This window comes from Ctenopharyngodon idella, chromosome 7, assembly GCF_019924925.1.
Source record: "Ctenopharyngodon idella isolate HZGC_01 chromosome 7, HZGC01, whole genome shotgun sequence".
Classification (NCBI taxonomy): Eukaryota; Metazoa; Chordata; class Actinopteri; order Cypriniformes; family Xenocyprididae; genus Ctenopharyngodon; species Ctenopharyngodon idella.
The window spans coordinates 5295259-5311366 of NC_067226.1; the positions used below are offsets into that span (position 1 = coordinate 5295259).

Genomic DNA, 16108 nt, shown 5'->3' on the forward strand with positions numbered 1-16108 from the left:
GACAATTTAGAATTGTTGGTGTTAATATTAGAAATTTTACAGGTTTAGCTTTTGAGAGAAGCTTCTTTTTTGTTTTCATAATGTAGAGAGTGTGTTTATTTATATGATAGGTTGAATATAATAAATCAGGAAACTAGATGAGGAAAATGTAACTATGCATATAAGTTGAAGTTGTCATAATTTGTGCTAACATGAAAGTGCAATAATTCTGATTAAATGTAAAAAAAAAAAAAAAAATAAATCCTCAAATGACTATAAACATGATTATAAATTTTGAGCAAAATAATCAAACTTTTTTTGTGCATATGTGTCAAGCGCCTGTGTTCACGACACGCATACTATCAAATGCAGTATACTTTAAAAGGCTGTTTGGCTGTAAGTATACGCCAAGTGTTCATGTCAAATGTCAAGTATACTTTCGACTTACTTTTGACTTCGAAAGTTTTATGCTGCAGAACTCAATGAGAAAGTTTCTAAGTATAGCTTATTCAACTCATAAACCAATAAAAGCTATTTTAAAACATCATTCGAAATTACCAAGGGAACTAATGGTGAACTAGCCTTTTGGGTTGGCCTACAATTTGACGTCATGACTGAACAGCTCCACAGTCACGAACAGCTCCACTAGCAATTTTAGCAACAGAAGACAGAACATCTTTGTTCGATTTGTCCTTGAACAGAGTGTGGTTAAAAAGTAAGCTCCTTTATCAGTGGTTCAAACAAACACTATCTGACCAGCTTCCTTGGGTGAGTGACACAGTTAGGAATGTTCAGGGTTCAAGACGAGACCATCGGGCCATGGTCTTGTCAGCGACGACAGGTCAGTTGGCTAACGGAGCGATACTCTATTTAAAAGGAATGCGCTAATATTTGCCCCATCCGTCAAAGCACACATTCAACACATCAGAGTTTCTGAAAGAGGAGGAATTCTTCAACTGATAGGGAGGGATTCATTTAATGTCAATAAACATGACACCATAGACAAGGTAGATTTTCTAGTTACCGTCTTAGCCATAGAGAACGCATTAAATTGGGGTTGAAGTTTTACTCGTTTTGCTTATCATTGTCCATAAAGTTATTTATTTCCATCGGAAAATTAAACAACTCATTGGACCTGAATAGCAGAAGCTGACTTGCATCCAATCAAAATAATTGTGCACATGAGATGAAAAGCTCCCAAAAAGACCTGAGTTTTAATTCTATTTTCCTGTCGACAGGGTGAAATAGGGTCTTCTGGGACTTTTTGCACTTTTGACTCCTCCAATTTACTGTGATCAGATCTAAGGTGTCCCAGATTACCCTAATTCACCCTACATTTGCCATAACGGTCCCTGCTAATCAGCCACTAAGCTTTTAACATCTCTAAAACAAGCAACAGAGAGCAAACCACTGCACATTCTCAACTGCTTTTACACTTCAAAACCCCTAAGAGGCAATGAACAGGGTTATGCATTCACCAGAGACCATTTTGCACCAGAGACGATTACTCTTTCTCCGTTCTTTTCTCGTAGCCTGTAAACTCCAAGTCTATGTTGTTATTACCAAATCAGACATGACTGTGTGAGAATGGGGGTTAGATTACAGCATAAATACCAGAGGAAAGAAGGACCCCCCTTCCAGACTCTTAGCTTGCTCCATCATATGGTCCTCATCAGGGCTCTCGCTGAGATTTATATACTACATGAGGTACGTTAATGCTGCTGTTATCAGCCAAGCACGTTGTGTTTAGATTGAGGCAAGAAAAGATGATCAATGCGTCTGTGGTATCGTGAGGAGTTTTTAAACATGCTCCCACCTGGACGAATCCCTCTGGTGCTGCTAATTAAAATTTCCCTGAAAAGACTGACAGGGAAAAAGGAAGAGGCAGAGCATAAGAAGGGGGCGTCTTTTGTTTCCCTTTCACTCGGTTTCAATCCCAAGTCTGCAGAGCCTGTGAATAATGACAGAGGGTTTGTATCCAGGTTGGGGGCTGTGGGGTGGAGGGAATAGTTGTACCCTGTCGAGCTGCTTAAACGTCTTTCCTTCTGAGCCTTTCATGAACTGTGGAACTTGGCCTGTCACAGATCCCAGCAGCTGCATGCTCCCCACACAATACCCACGATTCCTTGCTCCCATAGTACTGACTGGACAGGCCAGATGGAACCAATTTTTAAGTCCTTTTCAGTCTCTGTCTTCCCTGACTTTCAGCTGTTTACAGTTCTTTTCATTTTTCCAAGTCACCAGCAAAAGGAGAGATTCACACACCGAGGAAACTGCGGAATGCTGCTCACAAAGTAACATGCGGGAAACTAAAAATTAGTTGCAAACGGATCTAATTTGATTTCAGTGCTTAGTGCTCATTTGTAACTGATGGCTTTTACAGCAGTGTTTGTTAAACATACAAATTGTTGGGTTTCTTCAGTTCGTTTATGACTTTCAATCATAACTGCAATGCAAAACCATATTTGTCCTAATAGCCTTCTGCTATACAAACACTAAAAATAGAAACGTGTATATGGAAACATGAGTGCATTCGGTTCAAAAAACTCAAAGCAGTCACTTTCCTTAAACAAGTCAGTACACTGTTCTTATCAGGATTTACAATATTGTCCTTTATCATGCAGACTGAAGACAGAACAGTTGCTCGCACTGAGCCATAAAGCTTATAGAGGTCCTATAAAATCCCAGTCATGGTATTCAACAACAAAATAAGACAAACAAATACAAAAGTAGCATACACTCTAAAAAATGCTGGGTTAAAAACAACCAAAGTTGGGATAAAAATGGACAAACCCAGTGATTCGGTTGTTTTAACCCAACAAATGGGTTGTTTTAACCCAGCAGTTGGGTTAAATGTTTGCCAACCTGCTGGGTAGTTTTATTTAACTCAACTATTGTTTAAAAATTACTGTATTGCTTATAATGAACCCAAAATATGTTGAAAATTAACATTTAATTAATAATAATTAATCAATAAACATTTATTAAATTGCATATTAATAAATGTTCACCTTTTGATTATTATTGTTGCCTCTAGTAATTATGTGTCTGATTTTTAATTTCCCACCTATATTTTAGGTTCGTTTTAAGCCAGCCATATAGTAATTTTTAAACAATAGTTGGGTTAAATAAAACTGCACAGCACGTTGGGCAAGCATTTAAACCAACCACTGAGTTTAAACAACCCAATCGTTGAGTTTGTTCATTTTCAACCCAACTTGGGTTGCTTTTAACCAAAGACTATAGAATAACACAAGACACGTCACTCGTATTGTTTTGAATGGGAGAATGTGCAACGCGCAATATGGCGGAATAAGTCCCGCCTTCTAAATAAGAGCCAATCGCAGATTGGTAAAGTCATCGCGTCACTACAGCGGCCGTTAGAAGCTCCGGTTCCTATAGAAACAGTCAGACGGGCGCCTCCGAAATTAAACTCAAGAGACGCGCACTTTAGGACTGCGCATGCGCATTAGCTTGATCCAGCCTGAAAAATACAGTTTTTTTGTCATGATTCGAGTGTTTAGAAACAAAATTTATGAAACAGTTGTTGTCAGATTTCATTGGTGACTTCAAATATGAAATTTAATCGAAAGCTTGGCGAACAGCTTTGGAGAATTTGGTGTTTCCCCATTCAAAGAAATAGGAGCTGCACTTGCATGCCCGAGAGGCGTTTCAAAGATGCCCGCCGAGTGAAATGACTTGTCTTAAAGGGACTTTGTTTTAACCCAGCATTTTTAGAGTGTGTGATGCAAATGACAGTGGCGGAATTGACATTTTGAACTTTTTTAAAATAAAAATGACCACCTCGCTAAGGCTAATTTCATACACTCTAAAAAAATGGATTTTTGGGTTGAAAATGGACAAACCCAGCGATTGGGTTGTTTAAACCAAGTGGTTGGGTTATATGTTTACCCAACGTGCAGGGCAGTTTTATTTAACCCAACTATTGTTTAAAAATTACTATATGGCTGGCTTAAAATGAACCCAAAATAGGATGGAAATTAAAAATCAAACACATAATTACTAGAGGCAACAGTAATAATCGAAAGGTGATCCTTTATTAATAAGCAATTTAATACATGTTGATTCTTTAATTATTATTCATTACACTTATTATTAAATGTTCATTTATTAAACATAAATGTTTGGGCAAACATTTAACCCAGTTGCTGTTGTTGGGTTTGTCCATTTTCAACCCAGTTTTTAACCCAGCATTTTTTAGAGCGTAATATTAGTCCATAGTACATGACCCTTGTACTATATTTCAAGCCATACCATAACTTTGTGTAAAAAACAGACTTAAAGGTTCACTACTGTATGTAACTTTTGGCGCTCTAGCGGTTAATAAACAAAACTGCATGCGTCTTGCAGAAGGACATTGTAGCCAGAGCTACTGCTATCTGTTTATGTGTATGATGAGTCGACAAAAAAAGTTACATGATGTACCTTTAAGTCGAAAGTAGTGGTCAACCGATATAGATTTTTTTGATGGCCGATGCCGATACCAATACCTTAAAGAGCAGGGTGAGTGATGGCCAATATATATATATATATATATATATATATATAGATATAGATATAGATAGATAGATAGATAGATATAGATATATAATTTATATATTTTTTTTACTTGTTTAATAAATTAGAAATAATTTAATTTATTTGATAAATTAAAAATAAATCTATGAAATAAACAGAAATTGTTTTAAAAAAAAATGATATATATATATAAAGGAGGTAAAAACTGTAACCAACGGTAGAAAATCTAAAAAGATTTTTTTTTATTTTATTTTTTTAAATAGTTTGAGCAGACTATTAGTTGAGTTTAAGCAGACTAAATGATTGGAGAAGTACTGCATGCGACACCAGAAAAAAAAAAAAAAAAAAAAAATTTATAGGAAGATCGAGTTGACATTTTGGTTAAATATGTTAATTTTTTTAAAGAACTATTTAATATTTCATTCAGCAAGGACACACTAACTATACCTTTAAACAACCAGCCATTTGAGTCATGTAAGAAATCAGACTTACTGTATATGCATTGATGCATCAGACTTGCATCATAGTCTATTGTGTTTGATAGCTTACAGAGTAGTTTCTCAGAGATTTGGAGGATGTTACACAACTACAAGACAAAAAGCCTAAACCTTGTTGCAATTTCTGTATAATACCAATGACACACTAAGTTCCTTGTTAAAACTCCCCACCCTAGACTTAAAAAGTTATTCAAGGACAACTATAATAAAAACCATCTCTTAGACAAGAGATGATGGTGAAGTGTTTTATTAAGGCCTAGATATTGCACATTTTGAAGCACACTGTGTAATCTGAAGGTCAGCCATCCAACTATTAATGCGAGTCACAACTCGTTGCCTTTTTAAAGTGTCTCAAAATTACAGGTGTGTCAACAAAAAACACAATGCACAGTCCTTTAAAGGCAATGATGTCCATTCAATGTACCACATTGAAAGGATTTTACAAGTTAAATTGTTCTTTTGTTATAGTCATGCTTGCTCTCAGTATGAATCGCTTTCAGGTACACCCTTAGAAAAAATGCAATCACAAAGTATAACAATTACTATTATCAAGCTGCTAAATTAAAAGAGAAAGTGCATAAGCGAAACAGCTCTGCATCTTGATAACAAGACAAAAGACAGAATCTGGGAAGAAAATGCATAAATGCACAATTGCACGTAATACTGTATTGCATTGTTTGACACGTGAGATGCAGTGTAAATAAGTCCTTGCATCACTGTTATTACAGCTGACAGTTTGTGGACGAAATCACATTCACACAGGAATGACAAAGGGACTTTGGCTATGGATCAACTTACAGCTTAACCCTAAAAGGTTTGTTACACATTATGGTGACAGGGCTGTGCATTTTGTTCAAGGTTTGGTGACATCCCACCCTTATCCATATTGCGCAAGCACTGGACAGAGAACAGAGCGGCTCCCATGGTTGAGCTGACAATCCAGACCAATGAGAAGGAAGGGTCATTGTTTCAATAGCACAATAGACAGTCTGTTCAGAAAGTTCAGGAAAAAGGGCTTGCAGCTGCAGTAACTGCCAAAGCTGAAAGCAGGGGGCACTATATACTTGTTATGATCTACAGTGATCATGTAACATTCATGTGTATGTCTGTGGGTGTGCTCAAATAAGTGCATGATTTTAGTGGAAATAACTGAAATGTGCCATTAAGGAAGAACTCTCATTTGCTGTCAATCCTCTCTCATTCAACATTTATAGCTATTTATATTTATATTTATATTTATGCATTTGGCAGATGCTTTTATCCAAAGTGACTTGCATTGCATCCAAGGTATACATTGTTTTTAATCAAGGTATGCATTCCCTGGGAATCAAACCCATCACCTTGCCATTGCTAGTTCAACTGTTTGAGCAACAAGAAAACTCAACAGTATTTTGGCCACTAAACCAATCCTTAAACTTTTTGTTCCTTTGTAAGAGAAAGATATAAACTACACTTGACCTTGGGGCACCAAACTATTCCTCAAATAAAATAAAACAAAAAAAAAACGTCAGCTTATTACAAGTTTGAGTAAACAACCAACATTCATACGAGTTGGGAAATTACCAAATAAGGTAAACACATTTGACGTAATACATTTTCAAGCACATTTTAACAGAAAGGCATGCTCTGACACACAGTTACATTTGAAACATCTACTGTTCACTTTGGCTGTAACTTAAACATAGTGAGCTGTTTAACTAGACTATGGGTATGATGTTTTTGAGCATTTTGAGGTATCACGCACGTCCTGAATGATAAGCATTTTGCTCCAATGATGCTCAAAAATGCTTTCTATAAGGAAGCACACTAGGTTTTGACACACAGCCTTTGTTTGCGATTGACTGTGCTCATGTTCATACAATGTAGCCCCGCTAGAATGAGATAAAAGTTTTACCTGAACGAAATGTCCCGCTGATCGTGCCATTTTGTTCAGCTTCTCACAAACACTCTTAGCGATTGCAAAAACTCATCGATTTGCCGGTAACACTTGGAACTTTTCCCTAAACTTCCAGGCATGTCCTTTCAAGCGGGGCAAATCCCTCCCTACTTGAGAACTCTCTCTTGGCAGAAGGCTGAGCTAGTTGCCATGGAGACGGATTGTTTTGCCCCCCACTCGCCTCTCCAGGTTCTCGCGCTGCCACACGAAACTAAACTCTCTCTCTTCACATGAGCCACATGGATCTAAACTTTACACGGTATGCTGCAATGGCAAATTAAGCGAGGTTCAAATAAATACCTTTCACATTTCACACATAACTATTTCGCCTGGAGGTTCCTTCATCCTTCCCCAGGAAAAAAACAGCCAAGAATAGCTCCTTATTTGAACATGAAAAGCTCATCGTATAAAACGGTCGAAGTACTTGAGCTGACTCACAATGCCTTACATCTGAATTGGGTGATATTAAATCGTACACTATATATATATATATTTTTATTATTGCTTGATTACTATTCTTGCTTAAACTATTTAGCGAAAACACGCGCCAATCTCAATGTTTAACAAAAAATGTTGACTCTCTGAATAATCGATATAACACTGAAAGTGATAGCCTATGTTATTGTTGTTGCAGGCATATTTGCTATCTATAAAAGCAGTGATCGGTAAAACGGAAAACGTTAAAACAGAAATCTGCATAATTTATTCATGCCGCGGTGCATTGCTGGTAACTCGAGTACAACGTTTATAGCAATATTGTTATCAGCAGATTCCACAACTTCATCAAAAGTGCTGAGAAAATAAGTACTGTATTTTGTGGTTATAAGGGCCCGAGCACCGATGGTGTGAGGACCCCATTATCTTTTCCAAAATGAATCGCATTTTTGAGGGCCTAAACATGCTCAAAAAAACCCATTAAACTTTGCACACGCGTCAGAAGTGGTGAAAATAGCGCCACCTACAAAATTTCAATTAGGCGCCCTTCGCGCTACGTTTCACTTACAAGTATGAAATTCTGCAGACCAATACCTACAAAAAAGTCTGGGAGCAAAATCTGAAAACCCAACAGGAAGTGAGATATTTTTGAATTTTCTCTGCAAAATTTTTGCAGTTGCAGTATTTCCAGATGTTGTACTTTAACAAAAACTCCTCCTAGAGATTTTATCAGAAAACATCATAATTGGTCAGGCTAATCTAAAGGCCTTTGTGACATTAAATTGTGAAGATCTTGAGTTTTCGCTGAAGGGCGTGTCCATGGCGGCCTGACAAAATTCAGTGTTTCGCTGTGAAACAGGAAGATGTTGTAACTCGGGCATACAATGTCGGATCTGCCCCAAACTTAACATGTTTTATTAGAGTCCTGACCTGAAGACATCTACATGGCAATATTCAATAACAGTCATAACGCCACCTGCGGGCAACAGGAAATGTCATGTTTTACACTGTGATTAACTCCTCATTGAGATTTAACCAGAACCACCTCACCTATGGTCAGTCTAATCTTAAGGCCTTAGCAATATTAAATTGCAAAGATCTTGAGTTTTTGTTGAACGGCATGTCCGTGCGGCCTGACAAAGTCTGGTGTTTCACCATGAACAATGTCCAATCTGCCCCAAACTTCACATGTTTGAGAAGAGCCCTGCCCTGAACATATCTACATGACATTCAGTTATAGTAATAGCACCACCCACTGGCAACAGGAAGTGACGTGTTTAACACTGTGATGCACTACTAGCAACATACTAAAATATGTAATTGTGTACTAAACATGCTACAAACATTCTAAAACATGCTAGCAACTAGGGATGTGACGGTAAGGAATTTTTCCCATCGGTTAATCATTGTGTGACAACACCGGTAATACCGGTATCGCTGGGGTGGGGCGGGGGAACCAGAGTTGGAATTTTTCCTCTCTTTTTCCACCTCGCTTTTAAATCGCTTGTGGTGCGTGTCCACTGGCGCAGAGCAGAGCGAGCGTTTGCAATTAATTCATATGGAAGCTCAACTTCCAGAAAGAACTGAAAATACTCGCTTTTTGCTTGAATGGTGGGTTCATTACCATTCAAGCAAATGCCGCACCCAAATTGGCGCTAATTCTAACTTTATTTTACTTCTGCACAGCTATGCCCCTCTTTTTGTTGCACTAAATAAATATTTACACACAGTTGTCTGTAGTTGATATAAAATTTCAAGCAGTGTCCTTCAATCACATGTTTGCAGTGGTTGTATGGATGATTTAATATTATGCCATTTTATAAACCAATTTTCCCATTTTCATGAGGGGCAAACCCACAGGCTCGGCCTGAGAAAAGGTTGTGTGAAAAATACCTGCCATAGTGAGCAACATTTATTGATTCATTTTCTTGCTGCTATGGGGTTAATTTTTAATGATTGCTTAAAGCAATTTAGTTGGGAACAATGTAAAAAGTGAGCCTTTTGCATCAAAAGCTTTATGTAAGCACAAATTCTGCGGAGTCATCCATGATTTACCATTATCCATACGTTCCAGACATCTTCAGTTCTCAGCAGCAGAAGGACAAGCATAACATATTGCAAACAGCTGTCTAAACTGTGGTATGCAATCACATGTATGTGAAGCATAAGTTTGAGAACAAACAGACAAAGAACCTTTGAAAGCATATTGGGGACAAGACTGGAGTGAAGGCTACATCAAGGGTAGAGTTACATTTACATTGTATAATACGTTTGTGACATTTTATTTAAAAAAAAAAAAACATCTGTTGAGTGTCTTAAGTGACAGGAAGGAAAAAGTTGTCAAACTATCAAAACAAAACTTCAGCATATCTACAGAACAAACCAAGACTGTCAACTTATTAAAATTTTAGTGCTAACTGGAGAAAAAGAGTAGAATGTCAGAAAACCAACATTTTGTGCAATCTGAATATCACTTTTAAAACTGAACCTCCAAGTTCTGTCATAAGCTAGGCTAATATTAAAATCCCACTTTCAATAGACGAAGTTTGATGCTTTAAAAGCAGTCTCTGTTGGACTGAAAGTTGCGCAAATAAGCAACCTGCAGCCAAATAAGCAACCGCAATAAGAAGCAGGGATCTGTGGTTGACAAAAGCTGTGTGATGACAACTTTCTCTGGAACCCTTTCAAATTGTACCAATAGCTCATCAGAAATGTGGTTTCTGGAGTTGGAACATAATGTGGGAGTTTTTCTTCAAATCTGTATTAAATTGCTGATATAATAGCTAAGGGACAGTTACGCCACAGATCATCACTTCATTCGTTTCCAAGAACAGTCATTCACTCCAGGTGTTTTGAGAGGGAAATAATTCTAGTGTTGGGTCAGTCCAAATACTGAATTGGACGAGACTCTAAAAGAAAGTATAGAAATGTCTTTTTGTTGCCAAATCTTGAGAGACAATAAACCTGCTAAAACTAGTGTTTCTTCCTACTGCAAAACCATATTATTATGAAACAGACAGATGAAATTTAGTATATTTATAAGGTCATATCCTAGCTTGTCATGCTACTCTCACGTTTCAAGCGGGCATTCACTATATTTAACCTTGCATCCTGATTTTGAGCAGCGCATGTCAAGAACACCATGAGGCCCAGACTAAACATCTCCCATGGTAGAGGATGCCTGTTACGGCAATCATGACACCAAAATATGTGGCTGCAAATATTTGCTAGATATGGACTAATCTAAAAGCCAAACAGCCCTTTTTATAATCATTGCTGCAAAGTGTTGACCCAATCGAAACACAATGCATTCTCAGTATGTTGGAACCACAAAATTGTTGTTTTGTGCAGAAAAAAAAATCCACAATTCATCACGGGCTTTGTTTTTAATCTATCAGCAATATATAAGAACAAATTCCATGTAAGCATGTCCAGCACCTAATAATTATCCATTAAATCCTCCAATAAATCTTGATTATGACTGGTAGGACTATGAGATGCATCCCCCTTGGGTATCCCATCATCCCTGCGATTGCAAATACATAAGTGTCAATGCTCCTTTGGTCTTTTCTCAGAGGAAGTTAGTTCTTCTGAGGATCTTGTTTTTAACCTTTTTTTAACATGTCAGTCCTGCTACATATTACACATGTTAACTTAATTAAGTGATTCAACCAAGGGTATGATAATAATGAATCATTTTGTCATTTTTTAAGTAATTTCTGATGGATTGATACTGCAAATTATTACCAGGCCACTTGAATCTTTCAACCATTATACAATGAGATTAACATGTTACAATGCCATGATGGAAAACATAATAACTATTTGGTCTGTGAGGTATTTCCTTACATCTCTGTATTTATTTTCAAATACATGTACATTTCCAGTCAATTACAAGTCAAATGTACAATTTAAACCTGTTAAAGTAGTTAGGTGCATAAGAAACATTATGCCAGAGCTGTTAAATTGTTTCCCCTTCCTTAAACACATTTGTAAGGGCTTCATCAGTCAAGTTCAGCAAAACCCACAAAATCTCCAAAATACAACAGTATCCATTTTCAACAGCCCTGAATGTTCACCACACCCTTACCGCAAAATATTCCTGTCACAATCATTCTGTTCAGGGATTTGAACATACAAAGCAGAATATTGTATTCAATATTCAATTTATACCAAATAATGGCAATGCTCAGATATGGGAAAATGTTTTGTATTATGGGTCATTGATGGGAGCCATTAGTCCCCCATGTAACCCCATGGTTTTTTTTTTCTTCATGAGGCTGACTTTTTGATCTCTAACTTCTCTTTGCTGTATATATATATATATATATATATATATATATATATATATAGATATATATAGCATTTTGTAATTTAATGAACTTGAGCACAAGCATGTAAATTCAAATTAAACTGTCAACCCAGTTACTATCAACTGTTACCTGTATCCTAGCTTATGCTAAAATTGATTATGATATATTATACTTTATCTAATTATTTATTTTAATTTTGCTTGAGATAATAACATTTAAACACATAATATGTCTGACAAAATGTTTAAAAATGCACATATATTTTGACATCCCTATGAAACATTGTTTCCACAGTTTCTTGCAATGTTGCAATGACAGGAATTGCATTTTGAACAAGGACATGCCAAAAAGAAACATTCAAGATAGATCTGTCAAGGAACCATGATAAGCCAAAGGGAAAGGACAGTCACAGACAGCCTTGAGGGAGGCAGATACACAGAGAGAAAGAGAGATAGAGAGAGAAACACAGAGTGCTGTGGTTTGTGCCTTAATCATTTCCCACACTGTGGCCCTGGGTGACAGACAAGCCCCATGATGGTGTTATTTAAGTGTTTAAAAAAAAACTGTGAACTGTTGCTGTTAGTCTGAGGTCAGACTGAAAATTTCAGATATTACTAGCAATAGTAGCAAAACTCAACCAATGACCACAAAATAATAAATCGTTTAAAAAAATCTGATTATTATTATCATAATGATAATTGAGAAAACAGCGATTCAGAAGCGTCTATTAGCCTAGTGTTCCTGGTGATTTTAGAAGGTTTAAGAGCGCCTCCTTGTTTCTGGTTCACAGTAAAACACCACAGAGGAGTGTATGACTGTCCAATGCACATGATGAAATATCCATTCTGACTAGTTGTGTGCTCTCATAAGCGTATGTATTAAAGCCTATCTCTTATTATGGAGGAAATTTGCTCGACTCTGTTCTGGCGACTTCAAAACACATTTGAGTCTCTTGTCAGTTTTAATTGTTCACATCAAAACGCTTGCAGTCTTTTCTGTTATTTGTGCTATTAATATTGATATTTTACTTTACCCCTTATATTTTTTCTATTATGCTTTTCTTTACGTCTCTGTAGACTGGGTCATTTAAAAATCATTTTTAGAATTAATACCATAAATTGTAAAGAGTTTTTTTTTTTTTTTAATTCCATTTACAAAAAAAAAAAAAAAAAAAGAGTCACGCACAGGAGCAACTAACATAAAGAAGACAGTCAGATATAGAAATTCCTACCTTGTCTGAGTAAGTGACGCTTGCGTTGCCAAGGTTACCTTTTCACATATCCATGCTGAGAGTTTGCGTAAGTTAGTTTTCAGCGGAGTGCGCGCTGATCTATCTGTCCCAGTATTTTTGGCTGGGAGGAGGAGGGAGAGCAGGAAATGATGAGAACCGCTGTTTGAGAAATGTGATAGGCATATTCCGTGTAAAGCTATTTCACTTTGTCTAGTTCGTTTATGAGGTAAATACTTTCGGTTGAAGTAATGCGCTTAGCTTTTCAGTAAAACAGTTTAATTTAACAGTTCACTATGTTTATCATTTTAAAAGTAGTGTATGAGTACTTAGCTTATCTGGATGTACAGTCAATGAATATATGAGAAATTTCCTACCAATAGGTCTAAAGTAGCCTACAGTCGACTCAATTTTATTATCCTTTTTATACTAAACATAACTGCAAGTTTAATAATAAATGAATCCAGTGCTAATGTAAAAAGGCTCTTTGGAAACAGCGCCTCCTGGGGATTAAAAATACCATTACCATTACCCGAAACTGCGTCATTTGAGCAGCGGGTTTGCCAGCGCTTATTATTGGTTATGGCAGGAACAAACAGACAGGAAACCATAATTCACATGTTAAGAGAACTGTAATGTAAATCAAAAGGTCAAAGCAGCTCTCTCTATTAAATCGTGTACCTGAACATTTCAATTATTATATATATATACACATAATAATGGACAGAATATAATTATGAAATCTTCAAATAATGTACCATGAAAAACACTGTCCATCAAGAGTGGTAAGAACTCAACAAAAAAAAAAAAAGTACATTTTTAAACCATCATGAACCTGAATCTACAACAATGCTAGAGAAGAACTGAACTGGGAAGTTAGTCATCAAATAGCATAACACTGGGGGACAATGACAAAACACATCCACAGATTATTATTTACATATAATAGTTGACAGTAAGAAAGAGAAGAGTAAGAAGAGAAGAGTGAGAGAGGGGAATTTTACACTGTACAATAGGCTACTAAAGACTGGATATCAGTATTTTGGGTTTAGTATCAATTCTGGAATTTATATAAAAACATTTTGTAAATAAATGGATCAACTAATTTTATGAGGAAAATGGCACTTCTATCCCCACATCAAATTCAGTGTGACTGGATTGCAGTAGAAGTAAACTTTTTTTTGCTAATTTTGGAGTGCATGATTTCAAAATGCAGTGATAATTAATGCAAACAGTCTGTATAACAAGCAAGACTAATAATAAACAAGGTTTTGTCACACGCATTGGTCAAGACGACAAACCTACACACACCAAAAAGAGATGTACACACTGGGGTTTTGGGGTCTGCTCAGACATCTTGGAGAGAACCCAGCCTTTAGCACAGTACCAGAACCCACATATAACAGTCCAGACTGTGAATGATTTTAGCTGAGAACCACGTGACGGTCGAAGACAGACTTGCGCTGTTCTTGGACCTGCCTCCTCCAGCGCTGCTGAGCGTGCTCCACTTTGTTGAGCACGTTGGAGCGAGAGCGAGAACGGGAAAGCACATCATGGGCATTGGCGAAGGGCTGCTGGTCCTGTAACAAAGCAGTGTAATGTTATCACGATATTTCTACTTTCTATACCATATGCCTGTAAGTAAAACACAACATTTATTTCGTTATACTCATCCAATACAGGTTTTTCAACCAAACTACCAACATTTACAATTTAAATTTAATCTTGTATTCATAAAGATGTAACAAAACACTTACCCCAACCTCATCCTCACTCTGAATGAGTTGTGAATGGCCAAACAGCCTTCTCTTCAATACAGGCTCCAACAGTGTCAGATAGACCATATACAACAGCAGAAGGCCCAGAATAGACAGATATATTATGATAGTGACCTACGAAAAAGTGAAAGATTATTATTTTGCTAATATTTAAACTTTAGCATATCATACATCATGTCATATTGAACTTACTTTGATGGTTCCAGAGCTCCTTTCTTCATATTTGCATTCACATCGTAAACAGTATGCCTCCACATCCTTGCCTTCAACAGGCATCGGCTCCACCACATGAAGGCAATTGCTGTGCAAATGATTATATTTGAGGTGTTATGGATCAGTGAATGGAGATTCATGGAGTTGGTTCATTACAGAAAGTATTGTAGCCTAGTAAATCATTTACCAGTCCTTCAAGGAAACGTTTTGATTGTAGATCTGTCCATCAATTTCCTTATAGGGTGGACAGATACATTTGCACCTGATGTCTTCTGAATTCTAAGAAAAGTGACCACAGTTACACAAACTTATTTATTTACACAAATGAAGACTACTGGCGCATTCAGTCTATCATACTTTTGTCAGTTTAGGAACCATTTTACACGGTTTGTGAAAAGAAAAGTGTTGATTTACGAATTTATTACGCTTTTAATTTGCAAAAACATTGAAACATGCTAACGGCTAGTTAGCAATGCCAACAAAACAATATGCTCACAACAAAAAGCATTTGGTTCATGTATTAAAATAATGATGAATATCATAATTTACCTTAGCTTTTGATGTCTGTGCATATAATAAAAGCAGAAAACACACTAGCGATGAAAACGTCAACAGATTGACAGCGCTTCTCGGGGTCACTTGATTCATCTTTTTCGCTTCCGCTTAAGACAATGTTGTCAAATACTGACGAGAGATGTTCCAGAATAACGAGTAAATATTATTTTAGTAACGCATGTAATAGCTAGAAGACCTCTGGTCTAATTAAACGTCAACAAAACAATGCGTGAGGGCTGGACTCTGTCTGACACATCAGCTGACCATCAGCAGCCGGTCCGCGCATTATCACTTTCCTCCGGAAACACGTGCGTGGGAACCATTCTTCCGTATGAATAAACGAGTATGTATGAATTCTTACATCACTTTCTATAAATCACTCATATCATCATGAACTCAGGTGTTACCTACATAACGCCTCTGTGGTCATGACCCAATGACAAGGCTAAATAATAAAACACTAAAAATTATTGGTACATTCTATTTATTTTCTATTTCTAGCTATAGGCTAGTAATTCCTAACCTTTTTGTCTTATGTACACCCATAGCCCTACAATTAAGCCTCAACTCCTCTTTAGTGATACGAAAACAGAAAACAAACAAACAAACAACATCAACAAACTGGAAACATATTA

General features: G+C 36.7%; 2 protein-coding genes across 5 annotated transcripts in view; both read right to left on the reverse strand.

The window, feature by feature from the left end:
- The window catches only part of dennd2b (DENN domain containing 2B), a 61803-nt gene extending 48474 nt beyond the window's left edge, over positions 1–13329 (reverse strand). For 2 of the 4 annotated variants that reach the window (XM_051899025.1, XM_051899022.1), the window contains exon 1: positions 12931–13329. The gene's annotated coding sequence lies outside the window, so the exon portion shown is untranslated. Of the gene's footprint in view, positions 1–6909; positions 7131–12930 lie in introns of those variants that run through there. The other 2 variants (XM_051899024.1, XM_051899021.1) reach the window with 1 other exon arrangement.
- Positions 13330–13540: 211 nt separating this feature from the next.
- On the reverse strand, positions 13541–15768 carry tmem9b (TMEM9 domain family, member B). Its single transcript, XM_051899070.1, has 5 exons — positions 15468–15768; positions 15106–15197; positions 14898–15006; positions 14685–14819; positions 13541–14507 (listed from the first exon to the last, which is right to left on the reverse strand). Exons 1-5 carry the CDS (start codon positions 15564–15566, stop codon positions 14352–14354), a joined length of 591 nt encoding a protein of 196 aa, XP_051755030.1. The 5' UTR covers positions 15567–15768; the 3' UTR covers positions 13541–14351.
- Positions 15769–16108: the final 340 nt, after the last annotated feature.

Excerpts from the sequence above, each read along its gene's own strand:
- tmem9b (XM_051899070.1), bottom strand. The coding sequence starts at position 15,566 with ATGAATCAAGTGACCCCGAGAAGCGCTGTCAATCTGTTGACGTTTTCA. Across the intron at positions 15,007-15,105 it reads AACGTTTCCTTGAAGGACTG|CAATTGCCTTCATGTGGTGG; the intron begins GTAAATGATTTA and ends TCATTTGCACAG. Across the intron at positions 14,508-14,684 it reads AGAGTGAGGATGAGGTTGGG|GACCAGCAGCCCTTCGCCAA; the intron begins GTAAGTGTTTTG and ends GCTTTGTTACAG.